Source organism: Chaetodon auriga, chromosome 11, assembly GCF_051107435.1.
Source record: "Chaetodon auriga isolate fChaAug3 chromosome 11, fChaAug3.hap1, whole genome shotgun sequence".
NCBI classification, from domain to species: Eukaryota; Metazoa; Chordata; class Actinopteri; order Chaetodontiformes; family Chaetodontidae; genus Chaetodon; species Chaetodon auriga.
This window is the reverse complement of record NC_135084.1, coordinates 14144520-14171946: the sequence shown is the minus strand read 5'-3', so window position 1 is coordinate 14171946 and position 27427 is coordinate 14144520. Positions and strand designations below refer to the sequence as shown.

The 27427-nt window shown below is 41.1% G+C and overlaps 2 protein-coding genes across 2 annotated transcripts; both read right to left on the bottom strand.

The window, feature by feature from the left end:
- Positions 1 to 1195: 1195 nt before the first annotated feature.
- On the bottom strand, positions 1196 to 19106 carry abcc2 (ATP binding cassette subfamily C member 2). The gene is made up of 32 exons (XM_076743175.1): positions 18510 to 19106; positions 16798 to 16974; positions 16249 to 16395; positions 16008 to 16148; positions 15703 to 15825; positions 15491 to 15546; positions 15149 to 15404; positions 14853 to 15043; positions 14153 to 14330; positions 13644 to 13898; positions 13392 to 13457; positions 12940 to 13077; positions 12711 to 12857; positions 12544 to 12628; positions 12379 to 12445; positions 12149 to 12275; positions 11531 to 11707; positions 11264 to 11431; positions 10829 to 11012; positions 10459 to 10594; positions 10149 to 10251; positions 9815 to 10034; positions 7909 to 8063; positions 7267 to 7422; positions 6879 to 7078; positions 6670 to 6796; positions 6421 to 6522; positions 5859 to 6002; positions 3883 to 4041; positions 3636 to 3802; positions 2963 to 3157; positions 1196 to 1508 (listed from the first exon to the last, which is right to left on the bottom strand). The coding sequence occupies exons 1-32, from the start codon at positions 18552 to 18554 to the stop codon at positions 1379 to 1381; spliced, it is 4722 nt and encodes a 1573-aa protein (XP_076599290.1). The 5' UTR covers positions 18555 to 19106; the 3' UTR covers positions 1196 to 1378.
- A 3044-nt stretch (positions 19107 to 22150) lies between these two features.
- cutc (cutC copper transporter homolog (E. coli)) lies at positions 22151 to 27385 on the bottom strand. Its single transcript, XM_076743996.1, has 9 exons — positions 27280 to 27385; positions 27113 to 27191; positions 26803 to 26862; positions 26475 to 26684; positions 25175 to 25210; positions 23486 to 23619; positions 23360 to 23387; positions 23172 to 23277; positions 22151 to 23057 (listed from the first exon to the last, which is right to left on the bottom strand). Exons 2-9 carry the CDS (start codon positions 27180 to 27182, stop codon positions 22946 to 22948), a joined length of 756 nt encoding a protein of 251 aa, XP_076600111.1. The 5' UTR covers positions 27183 to 27191; positions 27280 to 27385; the 3' UTR covers positions 22151 to 22945.
- Between the last annotated feature and the right edge of the window lie 42 nt (positions 27386 to 27427).

Sequence of the window (27427 nt, the reverse complement as noted above, 5' to 3'; positions counted from 1 at the left end):
TGACCTATTTGAAGGTATTTGATCAATTTCAGATTAAAAATGTATAGACTTACCTTTCAGAGGCAAAAATGCAGGTTGAAGCCCAGCAGCTCACTTCGCAAGGAAAAAACACCTCTTTGATTGTCCTTCCCTCTCTGACTGTCTGCCTCTCTCTCTCTTTCTCTTTCTCTCTCTCTCTCTCTCTCTCTCTCTCTCTCTCCCTCTGTGTCTCTCCGTCACCTCCTCCATCTCCCTCCCTCCCCACACGCACTCATCCAGACAGAGATATTAACAACCGCAGCTGGAAGAAAACCCTAAATAAGTTGATACAGCTGCTTTAAATGCAAGATTGTCTCACAGTGTGATGAAAATGTAAATTACTGAGGCAGTCATAGTGACCTGGTTCCACCAGCAGCATTGCTGTGGGCAGTGTTTCTGGATATTTCATCTAGATATTCATCAGAGTACACATACACCTGATCTGGACAGGTCTGCCGTGGACACACTGCTACCATATAAAAACACACAAACACTCACCCTTAACTTTACCTTGATTAACGTTAAACAGAGTTGTAACCATAAAAAAAATTAGTTTTCACCTTTGTGGGGCACATTCATGCTCTTATAACATACTTCTGAATTACGGACATTTATAATGCCATGGCTAAATTTAAGGAATGACTATTAAAGGTTTTGTTTTGTGAAATTAACTTTCCCTGTCTGGTGGAGGGTTTCATGAGATGATCGATACCACTGTCATAGCCGTATGCTAAAAATGGACCGCCTGCCAGCAGCTGGGGAGCTTATAATAAAGACTGGAAGCAGGGAGAAACAGCTGGACTGGATTTGTTGGAAAATCATAAAAGCTGCTGATGAGCACCTCTGAAGCTCACTAATTGACACGTTACATCTCATTTGTTTAATTCTTACAAAAACCAGAATGTAAAAATGACACTTTTATGAGCCAAATTATTTCCTGGCTGCAACAGTTGAGGCAACCAGCAGAGACTCCAACAAGTTACAACCTCACTAAAAATGATGAATTTGTTGTTACTTTTGGACAGAAGCAGGTTAGCTGTTTTCCTTCTGTTTTCAGTCTTCATGCTAAAATAACCAGCTGCTGGCAGTCCTCTCATCTGACTCTCCATGTGTTCAGTATGACACAGAGGTTTGAAATTTGAACTGAGGTAGATCCCTTCATTAAAAAACAATTAAGCAGTATTTGATAAAGAATGTTTATTGTTCTCATACAAAAATTATTTACATACAGAATATGATTTCTTTATATTGCTACCTATAAATACAAATGTCAGAATATCTCTTTACATCAAAGCAAAATCCTTCTATTTGGAAATCAAACAACAAAAACAATTATTGGAGTTAAATCAAAAGTGCAGAATCAGAGAGTTGTCAGGGTGTCTTGTGTTATTCCAGCATCCTTTGCCATGGAGTAGAAATGACCTTCTTTTTTAAGCAAGTTGCTTGGAGAATCAAATTCCACTATTTTACCAGCATCGAGCACCATTACCCTGTGAGGAAGAACATGTGCAGAAATAGTTACCCACTGAGTGTGTAAATGTCATTACTAGCTGGCAGAGGAGGATCTGACAAGAAAAACATCCTGCTCAAATGTGACAGAGATGAATGTCAACATAATTTGTGTCGTCCATTTGCACAAAAAATGAGTTTTTATTTTCAGGTGAGGTGTAACAAACAAAAGGACAAAGCAGGTACAGAGAATGGATGGATGCTGTGGTGGACAAATGCATGAACAGGCCAGTCTTTCTAAAGTGCTCGACTTTAGTTACCTCCTGTGAAAGAATAAGTTGTTGAAGAGCCAACTATTGTCAAAACCAGTGCTGATAGGACTTCCCACAGTTTAAGGTTCGTTCCTACTTGTGCAACCTGTTGTTCATTTTCATAATGTCATTTCTTCTTCTCAATCGTGACACAACATAAAGAAAAGTGGATGGCCCTTGCTATCTAAAATAAAATAAAATAAAATAAAATAAAATAAAAATAATTGAAGGTGGCACGAGGGAGAGCTCAAAGCTCTACATGGTAGATATAGAATACAATGAATAAATTCATACTTCCTAGTCCTGCACCAGCTCTCACCACCACTTAGTCCATGGTCCTGCAGGCAAAGCCAGTGGAGGCTTTGAAGTCTCGCAGATCTTTTCATGTCTGATTCTCTGTACAGATGTGCATATAAAGGCTGACTTGCACCTCACAGCTGTGGCCATCAGGCTTTTGTCACAACAGAGATGCATTCAAACTGCTGGAACAACAGGCCCATGGACCCCGATGGGTTTTAGATTAGTTCTGTCAAAGGAACGTCTAATACATATTGTATGTGTTTATTGCATTTTTTGAGTTTTCGTCTGAGAGAACTTTGTCGGGGGGGTGAGCTAAGATGGCACTTTAGTTTGTTTGCTTTATAATATTTGCTATGTTGTGTATTTTGGCAACAAATCAATTCAAACTGGGAGGAATTATCTAGTGTGAAAATGTTGCATAAATAATGTGTCATCCTGGGCCATCTGTGGGTTTGAACAGTTTGGAGTATTTGGGCCAAAAATAAATTGGTTCAGAACCCAAAAAGAGTTTTCCTTGACTTTGACTGTGAGCTGTGACGACACCAGTGGCCATGTCATATTCTACAAGTTGGAAAATGAGGATGGAGAAGTTTATTCTTCTACATATTCTCATCATTAATATTTGGTCCATGCTTATTTTTTTGGATAAAAGCAAATATTTGTAATAACAGAACACAAGCTGGCAGCTAATCAATGTGATTCACCAGTTTACCGGCACTTTGTATTGTGCAACGCCCTCCTTTGTAATCCTTGATTACAATGGTTCCGCTCAAAACCGGTGGAAACATGGGCTGGTTCGCTAGATGGCACCAGGGTTCCAAGAATCCAGCACGGAACCAGTTCAATAAGCAGAGCCAATGTGGTGGAAAAGGGGTATCACTCACCTGGAGCTGTCCATGATGCTGTGCAGGCGGTGGGCGATGGTAAGGACAGTGCAGTGTGAAAACTCTGTGCGGATGGTTTTTTGAATCAGGTCATCCGTCTCAAGGTCAACAGCTGCGGTAGCCTCATCCAAGATCAAGATGCGAGACTTCCTCAGCAATGCTCGGGCCAGACACAGCAGCTGCCTTTGGCCCACGCTGGGAAGAGAGTTGAGAAATTGCTTGAAATATACTGAAGGGTTGAGCAGTTGAGCTGTGTGGGTGGTGTGTATTGATGCTCCATTAGGCAAAACACTCACCGCAAGTTTAATGACAGGTAAATTATCTAAGAATGCTGAAGATTACCACATGGGCAGATACTAATTATGGATTTATTCTGTCTTGATGTATATGCTCAGGTGCACTGAGACTTTCAGATTAGAATAGATTTAAAATGATTTTGAGTCCTGTACCAAAGGGGATATATTCAAATTATATAAGCAATGAATACTAAATACAGAAGAAAACAACTGAAGGAACAGAATGCATTAGAGAGGATATTTACAATGTACTTAGGATGAGTGGTGGCCTCAGGGAGGTACTTTTATGACCCAACTGAAAGTTAACTGGTTCACACAAAGTTATCATTCACTATATCTTTAATGTTTTGTCATATGGAAGAGCAGCATTCATTTACCTGAGGTTCTCTCCGCCCTCTGTGACTTCATGTCGTAATCCGTCCTCCAGCCCTGCTACATATTCCTTCAGATGAGAGAGCTCCAATACTCTCCAGATGTCCTCATCACTGAATCTGTCAAATGGATCCAGGTTCATTCTCAAGGTCCCGGAGAACAGCACTGGATCCTGCACCCACAGGGTTGGAGGGGTCAATATACCATTTCCATCTGAATACTGGATGTGAGTTAGAGCATTAATGTATATACCTGTGGTATGATCGTGAGCCTGTTTCTGAGGTCATGCAGGCCTATTGTGGAAATATCTACACCATCAATGATGATACGGCCTTCAGCAGCTTCAATAATTCTAAACAGGCAGTTTGTCAGGCTTGATTTTCCAGCTCCTGTGCGGCCCACAATACCAATCTGGATGCAGTGAGAGAAAGCACATACGATAAATGACTGACACTTCTTTTAATACAGGTTTTATAACCTACAAGCGCTAACATTTTTTTTCTGTGTGTAAACAATGTACAATAATAACAAAGCAATAATTTGTTCCAGCCTATACTGAATTTATGAAAGCTTTTAAACCAGCTGTCAAAACACTGACTTGTAATGTGGACCTAGATAGATTTTATTTTAAACAGAAACAGCAGCAGCATTTTTTCTGAGTCCTTGGAGCCCCTTCTTCCTTACAAAACGCTAATGCTTCTCGGGCTGTCTTGCATGCACTGCTCTTTTGGGATTTTTGATGTTTAGGTCATGGGACTGTGAGGGCCGTGCAAACCCTTGAGTTAGTCCATTGTGGGTTTTGAGGTGTGTTGAGGAGGACTCCTCTGCTGTAGATGCCATCCTCTTTTCATCCTTGTTTTTTCTACAAATGCTAAATGCTAAATTTGGTAGTGAGGATGCAGGAAAGGTTTTCTTTACATTAGCGCAGGTGTTGCTGCACAGTAGAACAGTACACCACCCCACCAGAGTCTGCTAAATGTTCATGGAGTCTTTTGTAGTCAAATGGGGCTTTTGATTTGCCTTTCTAAGAATTTATCAAGTACTTCTCTCAGAAACTTTTCTTGGTTTTCCAAACCTCAGCTTGACCTCCATTGCTCCTGTTAACTGCCATTTCTTAATTACATTGTGAACTGAAGAAACAGCTACCTGAAAATCCTTTGCAATCTCCCAAAGCCTTCTCCTGCTCCGTGGGCATCAATTATTTTAATTTGCAGAGTGCTGGGGAACTGTTTAGAGGAGCACATGGATGATGATTGTTGGGACAAGATTTGAGGAGTCACAGTATTTAGAAAAACCTTGAAATTTGCATCATCTGGCCTTTCCTGATGATGATTATCCATCAAGCTAATTAAGGTCAGAGACCTTGTCAAACATTTTCTTAGTGCTCCTTTTCCTCTTTACCCTCTAAAATTGTACAAAACTTAAATAATGCATTAATCTTGCTTAAGATATTACGACTTTTGGAGACAAGTCCATCTTCTACTCACTTAACTGTTCACACTAACAGAAATTTTGCCCAGGGGTGCCCAAATTTTTGCAAGCCAGTGTATGTGTTGTACCTTTCTATGATGTTATCTGTGCGCTTATACTGTAGTAAATCTCTGACTGGAGATTCAAGATTCATCAACAGAAAATCCAGGGAAAAAAGTCAGGTCACTTGAGTCAAGCATCCATTGCAAAGAAAAGCAACTGAGACTAGAGAAAACAAAACATCCATGCTGCCTTGCAAAGATGAAAGGCACAAAATGAGACAGAAATAAAAAGAAATTTAGGAAGCAGGTTTTCATTTAGACCACTGGTTTCACCATCATAAAGAAGCTGCAATATAAACTGCCCTTTAGTCAGTGCTGAAACTGACTTCAAAGTTACACATTTGCCACTATTTAGAAATCCTTTATATCTATAATTATTAGATATAAATGATTTATTATACTATTATAATTATGTCAATCCTGTTTCATTTGAATTGGCAGGTTTTGTCATATTTGTGTTTATAGTAAGTGCATGTAACAAATGATGCAAAATGAAAACAGTAATTACATAGCTTAACAGAATTGTTTTTGTTTATATTATTAAATTTGTATTGTTTTTAAGACATATTGATGTATTAAGCTGCATCCTGGCACAATACTATTGATTGCCCAATTCAAATTCATACTTTGATAAATCCTACAGACTTGTTATACACACATGCACAGACTGACAGAGGTACAGACATACACACAGACCTTCTCAGTGCTGTTGATGTGACAGGTGATTCCATGCAGCACCAGGTCCAATCCAGGCCTATAACGAACCTTGTAGTTTTCAAACCATAGCCTTCCGTGCTCTGGCCACTCCTTTGCAGGCCGAGTGTTAGAGATCCAGCTAGCCTTCAGAAACAAAGATGCACAGCACAGATGAGAAATGGTGGAGCGGTTGTCAAGGTGGCATATTATATATGAGCTAAGAAAGCGCCTGTTTATATGAGAAGATAATATATGGACACATTCAAAGATGGGAGGAAGGAAAAAAACATTAAGCAACAAAATGTTTATGCTTTTTAAAAGTCCTTATACACCTTTGCACCAAAAGTAGAAAATTTAAAGCACATCACATTTGTGAAAAAAGAAATGCAGGAATCAAAGGAGAGATAATGTGCCACTGTCCAACCCTTCTGTCCTAACTAACAGCAACTCAAGTGCACACCCTGTCAACAAAATGGTTGGAATTTCATACAGTTGTTTGGCCTTCTGTTGTGGGGCATGCTCAGCATTATGAACATTGGAAAAAGCACTCCGTTAAATGTACCTCGTTCTCAATCTGGCTGTATTCGCTCACTCTCTCCACAGCCACGATATTGGTCTCCAGCTCTGACGTCATCCTCACCAGCCAGTTGAGGGTCTGGGTTACCTGCAAAGCCCCGACAGGAGAGAGGACTGTGTTTCATTGTTAGCATTACTTTGCCTCATGCCTTGTTACCACCAGAATCATCACTATTGGTCTGTTGCCATTAAATGTATGTGCTGTGTATGTGATTAGAGTGTATCTCTCACTGACGTTAAGGGCGTAGGATATAGACATGCCAACCATGCCACTGTCCAAATTGTCTCTGGAAATGACAGCAAACAGAGCAGAGAAAAACACCACCAGGTTTCCAAGGAACTCCAGACGGATGGCCAGCCATCTGCAGTGAACAAAGAAATATAACTGAACTATTTGTATTTGTTAATGATTTGTGTTTGAATCTTGGGAGTTAAATATCTGACCTGTTTGACACTATCCATGGGTAGACGCTCTTGAGGTTTCCATCAATTGTTATTTCATTGTGTTTAAGAAACCGATCTTGATGTTGATAGGCTCTGATTACTGACAGACCAGACACCGTCTCACCAAAGTGTGAGTAAATAGGAGAGCGTGACACTGAGTCCAGCCGACGCAGCTGTCTTGATGTCGCCACATAGAAGCGCTAGGTATAGTGAGAGGGCAAGAGAAATCAACAGAAAACAGTGGAGGGGTCAATTGGATTCTCTTTACCATAGAACAAAATAACAAAGTTCACTGTTTGCAGTATTTGTCTGTAAGGAAATACATCTTTTCTTCTTCAACCTCTTTTCCAGGGTCATGTTTTTCCTGGTGCTATTTTGGCCAGCATACCTGTACAAAGAAGTAGACCACGGCCAGAGGAATGATGACGATGGTGAAGAAAGGAGTGGCCAGACAGATGACCAACAGTGTACCCAACACTCCCAGCAGACACAGGATCCAGGATCGGAGCGACTGTGGGATGGCTTCATCCACTGTGAAAATGTCCTTTAGAACCAGTGAAGGGAAAAGTTAGTCATCACTGGTAATTTATACATTGACTTAATCCAATTAAAATAATCTGATTAAAATAATCCAATCTGAGTGAATTCATCTATTTTTCATCAACACCTATGGAGAGGCTCTGCTTCCTTGTGGACAAACATATACTTGAGTACACCTGAGTGGGCATGACATGGAGGAGGGACAACATGCTTAAAGGCTTCAAAATTGAAATCTCCATGGTAATAAATGCTGCAGGCAGCATTGACAAAGCCATTTTATTTGAGGAGGGAAATTGCTTTGACTCCACAGTCCAGCACATCGTTCTAATACACAACCTGGCATCCTGAGATGACTGCCTGGAAACCATTTAAGTCTACCTCTTAAATTACAAGAATACATAGGTGTCTAAAGTACAAAAGACAACAAAAAAGAATGAAGAAAATGGGAAACATTATGAGCAAACATGAAAAGTTTAATGAAAAATCCCACCTTTGCAAAGCGGTTGACCACTCTTCCAGTGGGTGTGGTGTCAAAGAACACCATGGGAACACGCAGAATGTTGTTAAGCAGCCTCGAGTGCAGGATACGAGAAGCGTTGACCGAAGCATTCGCCATTAGCAGCGTACCAGCAAACACGAAGATGCCTGCCATAAAAGAAAGCTGCATTTTACCATCTGATGATGGTCAGGAAATCGTTAAAACCCAACTCTAAAATATATGCATTACACTCTAGTAACAGTGTTTAGAGTTCCTCTTCTTACACTGAAAAGAACATAGCCCCCCACAACTAAGCCTCAAGTGCTCTTCACTCTACATGCCAGCAAGTCAGATACAGTTGCTCAAATGGAGCACCACATTAGTTTTGCCAATATTTTGAAGCGATGTACACATCCTCTGACATTTCATTCATGCTCCTGTTGCTGATTAGCAATTATGGTTCCATCAACAAGAGGTACTTCACACTGAAGTAAGAGCATTATGCTGAAAAAAAGTATCAGACATTTCTGGGGAGGGTGATTAATGTACACTTACAAACCTAACAGACCACACAGAAAGCACTAATAACACCAGGAGAAAGCAGCAGTGACAGGAAATACAGTTAAACTTAAAGACAATCAAACACTCCCACTCTATAACAAAGATTAGTTCATACAAAACGCCCACAAAAAAGCTTGGCTCCAACATCAGCTAGTCCTGTTGTATGATTGACTGACATGAGCGATACAGTCTGCATAGCATGAAGAGAGCACATGATATTTAAATAGAAATTGCCCCTGACAGAAAAGAAAAAGAAATTTCATCTGCTGTAAAAAAAAAAGTCTGCATACTTGCACAGGTCTACTATCTGTCCTGAATTTGAAACAGCAGCTGCAGTGACTTTGGCAGAAATTGGTACTCCAATCACAATAAAGCAGAGGCAGAGGCAATATTTCATTATTATGTCTGTCAGCTTTCAGTCATGACTTCAACATGAACCTAGACTCAACAAAAGAAAGGAAGCTTGCCGATAGTGACTCAAATGCAATAGAAGTAGCTGTCAACGGATTTAACGATTAGATTTTAACTTGACAGCAGCACTTCCTCAGTTCAAGCTCTTTGAAGTTCCCTGAGGGCCAGTGGTGTTTGTCCTTTTCAATGTTTAACTTCATATTAAATCCTCTGTACTTCAACAAGACACCTCGTCATGCATTTTGTTTAACATCCTGACAACGTTCACCCTTTCTCTGAGGAAAATTTAATTTAAATGGTATGAAAATCATGTGACTTGTTAAACTAACACAACAACAAGCTCTAGCATGAAAACATCAGCAGGTCCTAAGCAAGTGTTTTCTCTCTTTGAAAGAAACTAAATTAAATGAATAGTTTGACATTTGGGGAAAATATGCTTATTGGCTAAAGAATGTGCCTACCTGCACCTCCATACTGCGGCTCACCAACTAACATGTTATATCTGTTGTGGTTTTACAGTGAGTTACATGCTGTAGCTACTGCTGAGAAAGCTCTGCTATAACCGACTTACAGTACAGAATTGCCTGAAAAGCAAACACATGGACAGCTCATGTTAGCCATAGTCTGATGGTAAATGTAATTAAGGCCAGAACTAATAGATATATTGTTAATATTAAAACCTTTTAACCCTCATACAACCCTATTGATTTGTCAGGTGATGCATACTAAACATTTTTCCATTTTCCAAAATGTCAAACTTTCCTTGTAATACAATATGTTAGACATATGCAAAGTCAATGTGCAGTTTGCACTCAAAATACTGTAAAACAACTGGATCATAAATGAAAGACAGAGTTTTCTGTCACTAAGAGAAATAAAAATTCACTTTAGCTTTGAAGCTGACAGGAATCTGAAAATTGCTAAATAACAAAGTAATGACTGTTACCCTGTGCCACTCCCAGAGCTCCAAACACTCCTAATCTGGTGTCCCTTAGATCGGCAGGGTATGTCGTGTTGGCATACACAGTGGAATCATTGGTCCAGTCACTCAGCCACAGATTCTGACCGATGAAAGCAACGTTCTGGACGAAGTAATTCGCGAAGGCGAAGATAGTATATCCCCAGCCCAGGGCACTCATGTACTGGAGGTACATTGAGAACTTTACCTGGATATAAGAGAGAGAGAGAAAGAGAAAAACAATGCCTGTGAAAAAGTTCTAATTCTGTGTCATTTTGTGCTGCTGAAAAAAGTGTTTAGGCAGATCAAGAGGTCAGATTACCCGCCCTGTTTCCATAGTTTCCTTCTCTATTAGCCTCTGGCCTGTCTTTGACTCATCGACATCGGCTGATTTTTTAATGGAACTATTTTTTCTTAGTCTGACACTAGAAAAAAAGGAAAGAACAGATGAAATAAGAAAACAAGATCAAACAATACTACATAAGACAATATTATGGACATGAGGTAGTGTAATAGTGCTGAATTGCCTATGGGCCCTACAAGAAGCCTGCTGCCCCTCCATTTATACTCAGTCACACACACTAACAAGCAGCTTTTTTATGTTGCTGGCAGCCACTTCACTGTGTTCTAACCTGCCGTTGCGCTGGCTGCGGCGGATACTGTTTTCTCTCTTCAGGGTGACAGAAACTGCGTCCTCCAAAGCAGAGTCGGGTAGAGCATCCTCGCTCTCAGGGATGAGCTCTACATCTGCACTCTCCTGGAAATTATCTGAACAAATATGGTCACAGATCATACATGGTGTCTCACACCTTTGAGTGAATTATATCAATTGAAAGTATTGATTCAAATACAAGAACAAAAACAAGAAATACATAAAACAGCTGCATATACATCTAAATAATTCCATCCTATAATGCATGTGCAAATGTCAGCCACAGTTTTTGAGTGGTCCGCAAAAGCACAGCTTCAACCCACAATGCAGGGGGAAAAAGCCATAATTACCTTTCTCTGAATGGGTCTGATTGCTTTGCTCTTTGGCATATGTGTCGAGAAATTCAGAGAAAGCTCCTCTACTGGCACGAAGGCTGTTATAAGATCCAACCTCAGAAATTACTCCATCCACCAAGACCACTATTTCATCAACATACGGCAGGAAGCTCACTCCGTGAGTCACCAGGATACGAGTCTGTACGGGCAAAAGCACAACTGGATTTTTCCACCTCAGCGGGTTAAAATGAAAGCATATACTGTACTGTACATATATCAGCAGGGTGACTGGATGACTGTGAATTCACAACCACTAAAAAACAGTTTAAAAAATCATTTCCTGAATTGCCTGCTAGCAACGCTGCCAATATATTTAACATGTTACTGTGTATTATGCTGCTGTGACACATCTCATACTGATCAATGCATTAATTAAGGCCTCACACAGACCTTGTCTTTGAGCACTCCCTTGGGTCCAATCACTTTTTCAAAAAGATGCTTTCCTACATGAGAGTCCACAGCAGACAATGGGTCATCTAAAAGATAGATGTCAGCCTGACTGTAAGCTGCCCGGGCCAAGCTCACACGTTGCTTCTGACCCCCTGAGAGGTTGATGCCCTGAAGACAGAGGAGAGTAGAGGAGAGGAGAGGATAAATGTTGTCACTGAACATCCAGAATGTTTATCTGTGCTGAGGCAACTCCCATGACCCCCTTACTTTCTCTCCAATCTCAGTGAGGTCACCCCCAGGCAGCAGCTCCAGGTCAGGTGCCAGGGCACATGCTTGTATCACCTTCTGGAACCTCTTTTCCTCATGGGGAGAGCCAAACAGGATATTATCCCTCAGAGTGGCATTTTGGATCCAAGCTTGTTGTGGCACAAAGGCAAGGGAACCCTGGACAGACAAACACTAAGGGTCATGTCTCTACCATGGAAAAGGGGGCATTCATACAGGTTTTCATTCAACCCAAACACTACACTGGTTGAGAGAGGAAGAAAAACAGCATGATTTTCCTTCAATCTGTTCCCTGTTTCAATTTGGATGAAGTGGTTCTTTTAGCACCACCACTTTACTGTATTAGCAGTCCGCATTGTGAACTTAACTGCTGTGTTTATTCAATTCAGTTGGTTTTCCGTATGTTGTAAGTCTAACACACAAACAGAATTTCTGATGAATTCTGCCCTTTTTGATATCAGAGGGAGAGATAGATCATTATTATTATTGAACCTTCATTTAATTAAAAATTGACAAGATGTTACATGGTGCACATTATACGCCCTCGGTCAAACACATTATCACTATTAGACAGGCACGAAGAGAGAAATAAGGTGTCACCTGAATGTTAATAAAGCCTTTGGTGCAGTGCATCTCCCCCAGGAGGGCTGATATGAGAGAGGACTTTCCTGAGCCCACAGCTCCAACTACTGCTACCAACCGGCCTGGCTTAATATCCAAGGACACACTGGCAAACACACACAGAAAAAACATAAAAAATAGAGTATGTTTTGCAGCCATTTGACATTTAATCCAAATGTGTCATTTTGTGTATCTTTGACAAAACAAACTTCTTCAGCAGAGGCTTAGCTTCTCTTTCCCATGAAAAGGAACCATCACATATGTTGACAGCAGAGCCTAAAAGATGAAAACAGATGCGTAGACTGATGTAAACAGATGGACAGAGAGGACAGATGGACTGTACATTTACAAACAAATACTGATGATTAACGTACTGAAACTGGGGTCATGGCGCACGGTGTCACTTTCAAGGTCTTCACTTCCCAGAAACTTCTCCAAACGCTTCTTGGACACCATCGTCTGAAGTGTCACAGAACAGGTTAGTGGACTTACAGCACACGTTTGATATGCGTACATGTGCTGTGTGGTGTTGTTCCCTTACTTGCACAATGGAAGCGATGAGCATGGGCAGCATGGCCAGGGGAAATCGGAGGATGTTGAAAAGAGAGATTGAAGTGAAAGCTTTCTCGGCAGTCAACAAGTTTTCTGAGCTCACCCCCACAAATACTGCAAATGTGACCAGAGACACCTGCAAAAAAAAGAGCATGAGAAAAAAAAAAGACCACCCTTGATGTGCTGCTTCTTGTCTTGTTGCCGGTCAGAGGTCTCACCAGAGCTGGCGCACAGCTGAAGATGAAGGTGGAGACAGACTGCAGGTAGGCAAACTTCTTCATGACCTTGAGTTCTTTGTTTCTTATGTCTTCCACCTGTGTCTGGAAGGATGGCTCCCAGGCATAAAGCTTCAAAATCTGGTGGGAGGTGAAAGACAAAGAGGGGGACGGGAGCATTGTGGAGGACATGGAAAAGGAAAGACGGGGGAAGGACAGCATTCATACCTTATATAACAAACCACAGGTGGTGCACGCAGTATAATAGAAGGTAGAGCAGACTAACATTTCAGCTTTTTCCTGAAGAACAAAAGCCTTTCATGTGAGGAAAGCCTTACATAGAGTCCCCCACCCCAACCTATCCACCTCAACAGTTTTCTCACAAAAGAAATTGCAGTTCTTGACTTTATACCAACTATTGTTGATGGTTGAAATAATGGCATAAGAGCACTCACCTTGATCCCATTGAGCATTTCATTCATGATTTTCAATCTCTCGTCCTTGAACTTCATGTTCTCTATCTGAAAAAAGATCATGTACAGGTCAGGTCAGATCAGTTAGGACATTTAGCTCATTGTTAAAGGTTGAGACTTGAGCTATCATTTTTGTAAAAGGGAAGACGTTTGTAGGTCTATTTTTGGTATATATGGTGCACTTAATTCTAATAGTGAAACAGTTATCCTGAATGTGTGTGCATTCCTGCTGACCTGGTATTTTCTGGCCTGGTTGGCGATCAGTCCATTGATCGGCACCATTAGCACCATGACTGCCAGTCCTGCCAAAACAGATGGTCCTAACTCGAACCACAAGAAAACAATGGACAGGATGATCTGCAGAGGGCAGGACCACAGCAGGTGGATGAAGTTGGTCACATCGTTGAAGCGCTGGGCATCTGCTGACATCAGGTTCACCGTTTCCCCAACCGTCGACTCTTTACGAGCTTCATTAGACACCACCAATGACTTGGAGAAGGGATGAAGAAGGAATTGTTGGGAGGAGTTGCAGTTATACTATGCACAGCTACACGTACAGTTATCACTGGGTCCAAACATATGACACATTAAATAGTGCAGTAAAATAGCAGATTTATCTTGTATCTTGAAAAAATGTTGCATTTTCAGTGACAGTTAAATATGTGGCCATGTGAACGGACATGGAAATTTATTGTCTGAGGCAAAGTAAGAAAATGTCATTGTGATGCCACTTATGTGTTTACCTTTTTGTACACAGCAGCCATGATGGCAGTGCGAACCTTTGTCCCCAGCACAAAGCAGCGCTGGAAGTACTGCTGCAGGAACAGAGACTGCAGAATGGCCACCACCAGCAGCAGCACTGCATACAGATACCCTTCCCAGACATATCTGTCTTTTTCCTTAGTGAAGGAGACCATCAGTCTAGGAGAGGAATAGTTAGTTAACAAGGCAGCTCAGTGCTAATATGACCCCCCCACCGCCACTGTCAGAACCTGGTGTTATCAGGTGTTGTTCAAGCTAATCAATGAGTAGTGAATAATTAAGCTGAAGGGCTACAACATTCACAGGGCAGCGAATGTTATTTTACGAGCCTTTTTAAGAGCTCCTCAAAATTAGATAAATTGTCTCAGGTGACCTCACTTCCCGCACTATCAATCGAAGACTACAAGTTTAAAAATGAAAGAAATCTACTGTGAGTTTGACCCAGAGTTAATGATTGCAGTCAGTGTTGACTGTGTGAAAAGTGAACAGCAGTAAACTGTAAAAACTGCTTTGCACGGTGACTTAGCAGGTTCAGAGTTTGTGCTCCGTCAAAGTTGCTTACATGGACTAATCAAACCATTTAAAACCGCAATAAAAAAAAAACAAAACACTGAGCTGTTCAGGACAGCAGCGAACACATCTTGGTGCCGGTGAGAGGGCTTTATTTCAGACTTTACTCACTTTAGGAGTTGAGGACTGACAAAAGCCAGCAGATCCTGCAGCAGTTTGAAGACGGCAGACTCAAACAGAAGCCTTTTAAAGGTCCTGTAAATGGTGGTAATCAGCCATGAATTGGGGTAGTTCTCTTCCTCCTTCTTCTTCTTTTTGTCCTTTTTCTTCTTCTTGTCATCTTCTTTCTTTTCTTTTTCCTCCTAAAGAAAAATATTGTTTGAACATTGCCTCGTGGACAGGCTTTGTTCTGTGAATAGATATGATATATAGAATAAATCTTTTTAAAAATAAAAAAGTTTGCTCACCATCATCAGCACGTCCTGACTGACGCCTTTCCCCAGACCATTAGAGAGGCCATTTCCAAAGGCCTCTTCCTGGGCTTTGTCTCTCTTCTCCTGCCGTTTCTTGTTCAACTTCTTTTGATACTTAACCGTAGCTGCGCCCAACTCCACCTGCATGATACGCTGGAAGTGCTCGTTGATGTAAGATGTAGTGTCTTCGTTGTTTAGCTCCCACAGGTCCTCCTGAACCAGGGGCTGCCTGTACCCCTTCACCGCCATGCTGGAGAGACAAGGAGAAGTTGGGAACTGTGGTGTACAGGTGTGGTTGTTTGCTTAGCATTCTTACGGCGGAAACTTTTAATTTACCTGTTAAACCAGTTGAAAGTGATTCTGCTCAGAAACGCTGCCCCTGCCTCAGGATTCTGTGGAAAAAAAACCAACAACAAATGGGTAAGTTACGTTCACAGCAGGCTGACGCGATGAAGGCTCGGAGCATTATTTGTTGCATCAGTATGAGTTTTATCAACAGCAGCATCAAAACAGAATTGTTAACAAAACAAAAATGGGTGTTAAGGTACCTTCTTTGCATGATCTTTGGCTTCCGGTGGAATATCAGCCACAGCAGAGAGAATAAGTGCAATCAATTCCAGCCCAAAGGAAATGTAGAAAAGGCAAAAACGAGGGAGATCACTGATCTCTCCCTGCTCGTAAAAGATGAGAGTGAGAAAGACATTAAAGCGTGAGGGAGAGGCTAAAGTGACTGGTGCATTACTGATAAATATGCAGAGCCGAAATGCATCGAATAACGTGAGTCTGTCTGAATAATGATACCACTTTTGTTCTTGATTAATCCCTTGCTCCTAAATTGGTCAAATGTTCATACCAGCTTGAGTGCCTCTCGTAGGAGTGTCTGGAAAGGGAAGACATCACACACAAGAAGGAGCAACCAGAACATGAAGAGAGAGCTGGAGTCAACTGCTCCTTCTGTCCGCCTCACACCCTCTTGACACATCATTACAAGTATCTAGCAAAGAACAAAATGTCAGAAAATGTAAAAAAACATGTCATCTTTCCATCTTGAGCACCACAGCAAATAAAAAAAGGGGAAAACCTGCTATATTTACCCATGTGACAGCAAACAGGACGGGGTTTGCGTAGTATACATCAGGATTTTTCATTGCTGAAGGTGTGCTGTTGCCTGGACCGAAATCCTGTCCTAATGTGAGTGCCAGGCCTGCTATGGCCGTCAGGAACAATAGGGACACAACAAACTGAGGGGAAGAAAGACAAACAAGACAAGGCAAATAAAACTCACTGAAGCTGACACTGGAAGGAATGAAGCAGGACCTCAAATCTGACCTGCAAAAATGATTTTGTGACACCACAGCCACTTGAAGACACTTGAAACTTAAAACACTTGCATATTCTTAGTTTTTGGATATTTTAGAATAAGCACATATTTACAAAAAAAAAAAAAAAAAAAAAATGAAGCCGTTGAGGTAAAACATTAAACGTACAAATTAATATAAGCAGAGTATTTTTTTTTTTTTTTATGAATCTATGAGTCAGAATCTGTATCTTTCACCCCTTGGATCAAGATTTCTGGGGTACTTGTTGCTAATTAAAATCCTGCAGTGAGTCCATTTGTTTATTTTTCTTGCTGTGTGCATTACCTGTTTGCAGAAATAGAGCTTGGTCAGGTGTTTTGTGCTGACTCGTGTACGCCTGCAGAGAGACACAAGGTGCCAAGGGGCGCAGAGCCACAGGAACCCCAGCGGGATCCAGACCAGCACCGTCAGCTCGAAACATACTGGGAGGTCGGGGTCTTCTCTAATCAGATATGAAGAATTCTGAGGGGACACACACACACACACACACACACACATACTCACACGTCACAGAAGTATAAAACCATCATCAGCAGTCCCATCTGTGTACCCTCACAGCGCAGGGACATGCCATACCTTCCTAATTTGACATTTAATCAACAATGACTCACATGTGATTAAACCTGCTTACTGCTGCACGTGTGTCGCAGCATGAGCAATCTGCACTTCCGGAGAGAAGAGAGCGATTGCGTGCCAATAGACAAGGATGTGTAGCAAAGGGACACTGAGGGGTTTAATGTGTTAGAAGAACAAAAGGCTCCAGCAAAGCGCAGAAACTGTGGTGTGTCAAGCTTTTAAAATGCTTTAGAAGTACTTTTTAGCATTTCAAGCGCTCGACCTGCTGTGAGGGAAGCCCATTATTATGAGAAACCGAGATCCACCTCACAGACTGCGCTCTTCATATAAGCTCCAGGTGGAAATGTAGGGTCTGCCACTACCGTCAGAAGTGTGTATGTGTTTTTTTTTTTCTGGACTACATGTGCAGGTGTTCATTCAATGTGGAGGCTTTTCAGTTGACAGTTTTGTCTATAAAATGCTAATGCTAAGTCTAAATGTCTGTCAACCAAGGTGATTTTTCACTAGTTTTGCTTGAAGAGCGACAGAAGCAATTGATCGATGATCAAAATGGTTTGCCGATTATTTTTCTATTGCTCAACCGATCTACTGGTCATTTCAGCTCGGAATTATTTTTTGTTTTCCTTTTTTGCCTTTGAAGTTTTTCTAGAAACTGTCATACTCCTGAGGAGGAAATAACATAAAAATGTAATCAGATAATTGACATCATCAGGTTCTGTTTTTCTGTTTTGTTTGTTTTGTTTTAAACAATCCTAAGAATACAGAGTTATGGCCGTTATAGTTGTCGAACATGCTGAGTCATGTCTTACTTACGGGCCAGTCACATGTATGCTGAACTCAGTGTGTACAGGGGTGAAAACATAAAGCGCTTTCAAAAAAAGTTCAATATTAAACATTGTTCGACCCTAATGTACATTTCACAGGTTCCTGTTTATGTGTTATTTTTATAGAAATAACCTTCAAAGCTACAGCATGTCCTTCACATGCTTAAATCTCTGACATAATAACATGAAGCCTGTACAAAATAACACAAATATAGAAGTTCTGGAGTGAAGTGAAGAAGCTTGTATATGTTGATATTTTTCTGAATCTGTGTCTATGAGGTTTGAAATAGCTATTTTGTAATAACATGATAAAAAAAAGAATAACTGAAAAATACTTCACAAGAACACCACAAACTTCAATCAACACAAAGATGTACTTATTACAGAAATTACACTGTAATGTATTCTCTAGTTACATTTAAGTGAATTTACTATTCAAGTTACTGATCCTATGTGTGCATCAACTGCTTCACAAGTTATTCACTGTTTTTCATCTTGAGAGCATCAACTGAGGTCAACTGGGGGCCTCAGTCAAGTCATTTCCCTCAGTCCCACTGTGTCTCCCTTCAGCTGCATTAACCCTGGTTTTGAACTCACCCAGAAGGTGGACCCACAATACTCGTCCAGAACTGCAGCACACATGGTCCACGCTGATGGCTCCAATCGCCCTGAGATGAACAGACAACCAGGCGCCTCTCGCCCTCTGCTCCACTGCTGCAGAGGACGACTCAAACACTCTTACTATTTCCCCTGTCCACCCACACGACCAAGACAATTGCAGGACGTGACTCTGGGGGACTTTGAGGAATGAGGCTTTTAAGCAGAAGCCAAACCTTGCAACCTCCTTGTGCAGAGAAAAAACATGAATATATGAGAGATACACGGGATCAACGGCAATGCGTGAGTGTTGATTTCTTTTGTTGTAGGCAGAAGATCTTAAGGGTCGTCATGCAGCAGCCCTCTGTGACTCGTTTGATGTCTCAACCCACACTTGCAGTCGTCCTGGTGGGTAAATGAGAAAACTCAACAACTGTTGACAAAGTCATAGAGAAAATCCAGCCTTGCACCAGCCCACTAACGGTCACGTGTGTCTAAAGTTCAACATTTCAGGCAGATGCCTGCATGAAAGAGAAAAAAAGGGGAGAGACAGAAAGACTTGCACAAGTATTCCTCAGCTGCTTTTCCTCCTACTGTTTTTTCTAGTGTTTGGGGGGCAGGCATCTCACCAAAAAAGGGAACGTGTTAAGGGAAGGGGAGGGAGTGGGCAAATTAGACCCCGTTTCCTGTTGTTTCCACTTCTTCTCTGCATGCGTTCATTCTCTCTGGACTGAGACCCATTTTCGGCACTCAAGTCACATAAGATTAGCGTCAGGCAGTCATACATTTGAGGTTGCTGAGGTGTTATTTGGAAAAACTTACAGAAAGTTTGTCAGAAACAACTGTTAGTGGGAATTTTGGGAGACAAAGAAACAAAGGGGACTGCTGCTGGGGTGTGTGTGTGTGAGTCTGTCTGAGGGAGACAAACACATTGTTTTGTTGGAGCTTTGGTCCATGTGTGCGTGCCATCCAGGGTCAGATACAGTATTTCCCCACTGAAGGTTAGGAGTAAACACAGCAGCTTTAAAAAACCTGAAGAAAAACTGAACTGGCTGTGTGAATGAGAAAACATTGACATAAAAGTGTCATACATTAGTGTACAATGAATGCTCAGCATGACTTAACCAGAACTGATGAGCAGTGTAATTAATTTACACCATTGCAAATAAAACCTTTATTAATCTTTAAAATTGTGTGTGAAAAGTCTTTCTGTGATATCTGAGATGGTCCTAAAACAGATTACTCATCTCTGTGACGGTTAATCATTACATGTTTGATAACATCCCCGGGTTGTAAACTGGCTGAATCATGTCTGTGTGTATTGCCTCAAGGACAGCCACGTGAAGACAACCCAATGTAATCAAAGAGAGCTGTAAATATCCCATTTACAAGTATAATGCTGTGCATAAAGGTGAGCCTGATACTCTATGATAATTAGCCCTCAGCACCTATCGGCTCGATCTCAATGTTTGTTACTCAGTAGTGAAGTGCGTTACATAACTTCACGAGAAGCCAGAAGAAGCTCTGTTGACAGGGAAGGGGGTTTTGAGAAGGTGCAGTCATAGTATCTAGACGAGACAAAGGTCGCCTTAAAGAATTACGCCACACAAAACAGAAATGCAGAACAGGCCATGGCTAAAGGTGGAGGAAGTTAGCCGCTTAGACGATTAGGGGATCACCAGAAAGTGAATTGCCAACAATTATGATTGAAAGTTTAATTGAATTTTTTTTAGGAAAAAATGACAAACAAATATCTAATTTCTGACAAGACAATAATCATTGTTTGCAGCCCTATGGTCAGGGATAATAGAGTAAACAGGTGACAAAATGTGTGGACTCTCATACAGAGCTTTACTGCCATTACAACCTGTGCATACATAATCTTCAGCTCAAATATTTAACATCCAACTCAGTTACATCAGTGAATGAGAAAACATCGTCATAAAACTAAAAGTAATTCATTTACGCTGCTGTAAATACAACCTTTATTAGTCTTTAAAACTGTGTGTGAAAAGTCGTTCTGTGATATCCATGATGGTCCTAAAACAGATTACTCAGACACTGTGATGGGCTTTACTGCCGTCTACAGCTCGGACAAACTCTCTACATAGACTTCAGCTCAAATGTTTTAACATCCAACTCAATTACATCTGCTTGTTTCTGCTCTCTGACCAGATGCCAGCAGTGAAAACATACCTTTAACGAGACTCCATGTTTGATAGGCTAGGTTAAGTCAAACAGGTTTATTCTTAGATGAATATTTAGGTATGTTTCATGTGCATTTAAGAGAATAAAACCAACTAATGAAACCAGTTTTCAACATAACGTGACCAAGACGGTTCATCACTGACAGTGAACTGCAATGTCATCATTCATCCATACATACATTGAAAGAGAGAGGGGGCAAAAACATACAACAGCTGACCACAGGCTTTTCTATGAAGTAGGTTTATTGAAGTAACTGGATAACTTTGCTCAATAAAACCATGAAAGTTCTAGTTTAAGGAATTTCTGGACTTTTCTTAGTCATCCTGATGACTCTGTAAACCTACTTCGTGAAACAACCCGAGGATACTTTCCTACATGTGAGGGAGATGTGGGACAGAAAGAAGGTCAAAAACACATTTTATCCCCATAAAATAAGAAACAAACAGCCTTCTCACAGAGTGCAGCTACCAACATCCATCAAAGTGCTCATGTGCTCGTTCTGCTCATTGATGGTGAAGTGAGACAAGATGAGTGGGACTTAACAATTATTGTTATAACAGTAACAAAATTAGAATATTAGTATTATCATTTTTTGTTTAGATCAGCGTGTAGTGATAGGTAACTGAGAGAGGTGCTCGCCAGATCTGCTGCCATTGGCTGGATCGGAGGACAGCATCTTGTGCCACTTTTCCCTATTTGTAATGCTTGGAGCCCAGTAACTCCTTAGGCTGCCCTCGCATCTGTGCCCAGTCACAGACTATATCTCAATACTCTCCAGACCCGCCTCAGAGAGGAGTTGGACAGCTGTGCCGTAATCAAGCCATGATTGGTGTATCTTCTCCAAATCCCAGCTGCTGGGCTGATTTGGTAACATTTGCCCAGGGAAATTGTACCCCATGGGCTCATGAGAGTACACACTGCTTATCTGTTCAGTAGCTGCTGTGACCTTTTTCAGTGGGTAAAGGTAGAGGGCTTTAGTGTCAGCAGGGCAAAGGGATGTTCGACACAGCACCTCTGAACCCCAGAGGAGCTGCAAATCGGTGCTGGCCGATGCCTTTCCTGTTTGTGTGAACGTTTTTAACTACAGATTTAATCCATTGCTGGATTTGAAGGTAGCACAACTCACTATTTCAAACTTTGAAAAGTCCTAACTGCTGTGTAACTGGCAATTGACTACATTTTACCACTGGAGTTTTGAACAGATGCATGAGATGACTGCCACACCTGATTGAGGTTTTCTGCCCTGTGTTTTCTCTCAAAGTCTGTTTTTCTTTTCAGTGAACCAGTCTTTATGTACTGCCATAGCCCATACAGTGCTCTGTTCAGTGTTTACCTCATATCTGCCTTCCTCAGCTCTGTTGATTTCTCTCATCTCTGTGTCTTTTAACCTTTCTTGCTTTTTTGCATTGTTTTCTTGTTTTCTTCTTTTTTTTCCTGGGAACAGTTCAGCCCTTAACCATGAATCAAAAGTTTTGTCCTCTTCAAATATATTAAAATGATTATTAGTAAAATTTTCCATGGTGCTTTCTGATGGAGTAACGGAGAGCTAAATTTACTGGATTTCTTTCTGCAGATTGATCAACAATTAACAATTAGAAGTAGTGTAAATGAAGCACTCTCTTAAATTAAATTAATAAGAAATTGGTTTTAATTGTAGGAAACATTTGACAACAATAAGAATAAAACTGGGCTTCATGTTTAATTTTTTTTTAATTAAATTCTGAACAAACTGAATCAAGTCACAATGTTTCTGTTCTTGTAAAAATAGTACACAGTAGAAACCAATAGTTCACCAACAGTAAAGGTCACAGCTTTGCATTATCTTCCACTGTCAATAGGGAGTGCTGTAAATAAATATAGGTCAACTATATGGCAACTGGAAAAAATACTGTTCTGAAAACAACAGCAGCACTGACCAGTGCTTTTCCATATCTATGAAGTCTTAAAGTATTACACGTTCTGAGGCCACATACAGGTGTGCAACAGTAAAAGTAAATTATTCATGGTCTCCACTGTGAGATACTTTGATAGACTGCATATTCCAGAAGGTTGCAAGGCTGTCCCTGAGCTCTAACTGTACAAGGACTGTTTGATCAGTGGTAAAACAAAAACAGAACAATTCTGAAATGCCTCCTGATTCCAGGCTTTCATCCAAATAAATGAAGACATATCAGTATAATCGCTCATGATCACTTCCGAGGTATCTGTTTTTTGGTGCGTCATGATTGTCACAAAGTATTTCTGGCTATTGCATTGAGAGTGCGGACTTTGCTCACATCTGCCACCTTCAGGCCGTACTCAGGTGCTGAGAAAGCTGCTCCCATCGTCACGCAGGTGTTCCTGCACATGGAAACATCATTGGACATGATAGCAACAAAAAAAAGTTTGTTTTTAAGCTTTATTCCCCAGAGTTGCAAGAAATCTTTATGTGTGGCAGGCTGGATTTAAACATACCTGAACTTCATGGCAGAATCCTTACTGGAGCGGGCTGAGCAGTGAAACTCTTGAGCCCCAGACCCCTCCAGGATTCTCTGCAGGTTCCTCTCTGTGATACCCCCTCCTGTAATAAAAAAACAAAACATAAATAAACAATTGAGCAATAAAAAAAAAACACTGCACACGAGAAAAACAAAAGCACTGACCTGGCATGATGGTAATTCGTCCTTTAGCCTGTTGAGTGGAAGAACAGGTGGAGATAACATAAATAGCCATGCAATTTGCATATGCGTACGTGCAAACATGTTTGCACACATATCAGTTCTACATACTTGATCAATGAGCCGTTTAATGAGCGGGAGTCCCTCCAAAGCAGAGGTGTCACAGCCGCTTGTCAGCACACGCTGGAACCCTAATGATACCAGAGTCTCCAGAGCAACCACTGGATCATGAACCATGTCAAAAGCTGCAGGAGGATCGATATTGGTTCAATAACATGAGTTCAGAGTCAATAAAAAACCGTGTATCAGTCTTTTAGGCACCTTTTAAGCAATAAACTTGAATGCCTTGATGAAAGGACTCTGAAGAGCTTTTACTCCACTGAGCCTTTGTGATATTTTTTCAAGTCTACACTCAACAAAAACATAAATGCAACACTTTTATTTCCATTCTCACTTTTCAGTGAGTTGAAGTAAAAGATCTAAGAAGTACTCTGTGAACACAAAAGGCTTATCTCTCTCCAATTATGAGCACACATTTATTCAAATCCGTGTGAGTAAGCACTTCTCCTTTGCCACGATAATCCACCCACCTGACAGATGCGGCGTATCAGGAGGCTAATTAAACAGCATGGTTATTGCATAGGTGTGCCTTGGGCTGGCCACAACAATAAAAGGCCACTCTAAATTGTACAAAAAAAAAAACATTTATTAGGCTCTGAACTATGGACTTCGCATGACTACAGCTGCAGATATGCCTTCTTTTTTTTTTGTTTTTGAAAGGGGGGTCAGCGCCTCTCAGGCTGTTGATTGTGGTCTGTAGAATGTTGGCCCACCCCTCTTCAATGGCTGTGTGCAGTTACTTGATATTAGATATTAGCAGGTACTGGAACATGCCGCTGAATGCGTCAATCCAGGTTATCCCAAACATCCTCAGTGGGTTTCATGTCTGGTGAATGTGCATGCCATGCAAGGACTGTTATGTTTTCAGCTGTGTACAGACCCTTGGAACATGAGGCCTTGCAGTATCATGCTGCAAGATGAGGTGATGATGATTGTACACATCAAGTATATAACACAAACTGGCTTCTTCCACCTCCATGAAATCGCCCAAAAATGGCCCATTTTGTCAAAACCAGATGCTGTAATCCTCTTTACAGCATGGCCTCATAACATCTAGAATCGAATACTGTAATGCACATTTCTCTGGCCTACCTAAGACAGTAAAAGGTCTCCTATTGGTCCAGAATGCAGCTGTGAGAGCCATCACAAGATCTATGAAGTTGGATCATATAACACCAGCAGACACCCTAACTTCAAAATCCTCCTTATCATAAAGATTTGAAAGGTCTGGCTCCCTCATATATCTCCAGCCATATTTTTCCAGACACTCCATCACATCCTTTACATTCCCTTGATGTTAAGGGAAGAAGAGCGTTTGGCCCTGAGCTCCATTTCTCCAGAATAATCTACCACTGTACATTAAGGTGAGCTGTGCTGATGCTTTCAAATCCAGGCTGTTTAACAAGCATCTAATCAGCATAGGTGTGGCATTAGAGATGAATGGATTGACAAAGGAGAAGTGCTCACTAACATGGATTTGAACAAATCTGTTGGCAAAATTTGAGAGAAATAAGCCTTTTGTGTGCACAGAAGAAGTCCTTTATCTTTCACTTCAACTCCTGAAAAAAGGGAGCAAAAACAAAAGTGTTGTGTTTCTGTTTTCGTTAAGTGGAATTGCCGGCAGCTGCAAAGAATTATAAAGTTGTAAGGCTACACGTGATATAAAGGAGAAAATGTTACCTCGGTGAAAGGTGACAGGCAAAGGTCGAGCAGCAGCTAGAGAGCAAAAAGTGAAAATAAGAAAGAAAAATAAATGGAACAACACAAAAAACAAAACACACCAAACAAACAAAATACATCCGTTGCAAAGTCGCAGTATGAAAGAGTTGCACAATCAGAACATTGTTCCTCTCTTTGCAAGCATGCCAAAACTACTGATTTCTTAACTTCCCTGGTGTGGGATCAAGTAAGTTATATATCATCTTATCTTAATATGGCCAGTTATACTGTTGTTTCATTCAAAGCCTGAAACATTTACCTGATTTTATACTGTGTAATGTGTATTATGAGCAAGTACCAAAACAAAGTGTGAGGATATTTAGGAATGCATACAGTGTGACACACAATCAGATATCAAGAATACATGACTGGACTAATTTCTCACCACAAATACTGAACAGTCAGGTCTCATCAGTGTCTTGGCTCTGTCTGTTATAATGTGATTCACAGAGGGTACAAAAGTATTGGCACAGTCTTCAGGACTTCACTAACAGGTGAAAAGGTGTAAAGATGCACCTTAGCTGGAATAATGAAGGGGTAATGAGGTGGATTATTGCTACAATATACGCTCTTTCTGATTTTAGTTTCAGGAAAAAGCTGAAGCATATTATAGAGAAAGTCAAGCAAATTGTTAAACAATTTTCAGTAACAGTGGGAGGATGGTATCTGGAGCAAATCAAAGAAGACTACTTCATAGAACATACTGTGTACAAATGAAAAGATGACAAAGGTTCTTCAGTACCTTTAACCTGGTAGTTATAGTGGGCAGGTATTAAAAAAAAAAAAGTACACACCCTTTTCACAGTAGATGTTTTGACTTGTCATAGCAGGAAAAGCACATGTTCCTAATAACATGAACGCCAAAGTTCACAGTTGGTGTTTTAGTATGACAACTTGCATGAATATAGAGCTCTGAGACTGGAACAACTAAATGGAATACAGCCTTTGTTAATGTTATTAGGTATGCCTGTTTGGTTCCTGCTATGACTTGCCAAAATGCCTGCTGCTTCCAAAATGGCCTTTTTGTGAGGAGGTTTTTGTTTTGGCAAAATTTCAGTAAATAACATGGCAGCCTGAACAGAGAACCTTGTTATCTCTGATTCTGGGACATTTGTGTTATGTAAGGCGGGTATTTTCAAATGTTTTCTTTGTGAGTTAGTGGAGCTAAACATCACGAACTGTTCAGTGAGCGTCTTGGTTATTTTTGATTAGTGTCTTTTAAGCCCATACATAGAAGATGAAATATACAGGCAGACATTACCCAGTAACTCCATACAGAGCTCTGCATCCACCCGTCCATCCTCTGTCAGGGCTCCCAGCACTAGTCCATCTGCCCCCTGGCTCTTCATCAGCTCTAAGTCCTTCCTCATCACCTCCACTTCCTGGTCTGAGTACAGGAAGTCCCCTCCACGAGGCCGGATCATCACATAGACTGGGATTTTGACATACTGCTTCACTACCTGCAGCAGACCTGTGGCAAAACAAATAATGGTGGCAGGTGTGACTGTGTGCTTGTTTGGTCTCAGCAGATCCAGAACAAGAGCTTAGGGCTGTGCCTGAATATGTGTCCTGAACTGAACTGTGCTCACCAAGACTGGGGGTGAGACCCCCCTCCAGAAGACTGGAACACAGTTCAAGTCTACCTGCACCTGTCAGGCGAGACAAACGTTCAGACTTTATGGTCCATGGCCTTTAAGACATGAATAACACTGCACATTAATTTAACACGCAGCACTCAGTACAGATAATAGCTGTCTAAGGTTGCACTTAAGTTGTGATTGATTGGCCGCAACTTTTGCCCCTTACTTTTAAGTAGTACTGCCTGTATTCATCAGGTAGGTCACAGTGGGCTTATTACAAAGAACACAACAGACCTCATTGACTTTCCACATTACCAACCTCCTCGCTCAGCATTGACAGCAGACTCCACGGAGTCCACACACACCTCCATTAAAAAGCCCTCTGCCATAGTCACAGTCTAGACACAGACAGAAAGAGATTCAGTGTGAATATGCAAGTTAACACGTTCACAATAATTTAGCTAACTACCTGTCAAATTAACTCACTATGGACTCATGGGACCTTATCAGGAGCGATTTGCTGCCAAAACATGTAGCTGTTTCGGTGAGTCACTGACGACAGCAAGATCGTGAAGCTGTTTTCCGGTTAGTTGAATTCAAACACGCGCTTTGCTGAGTGGGCGGTGCTATACGG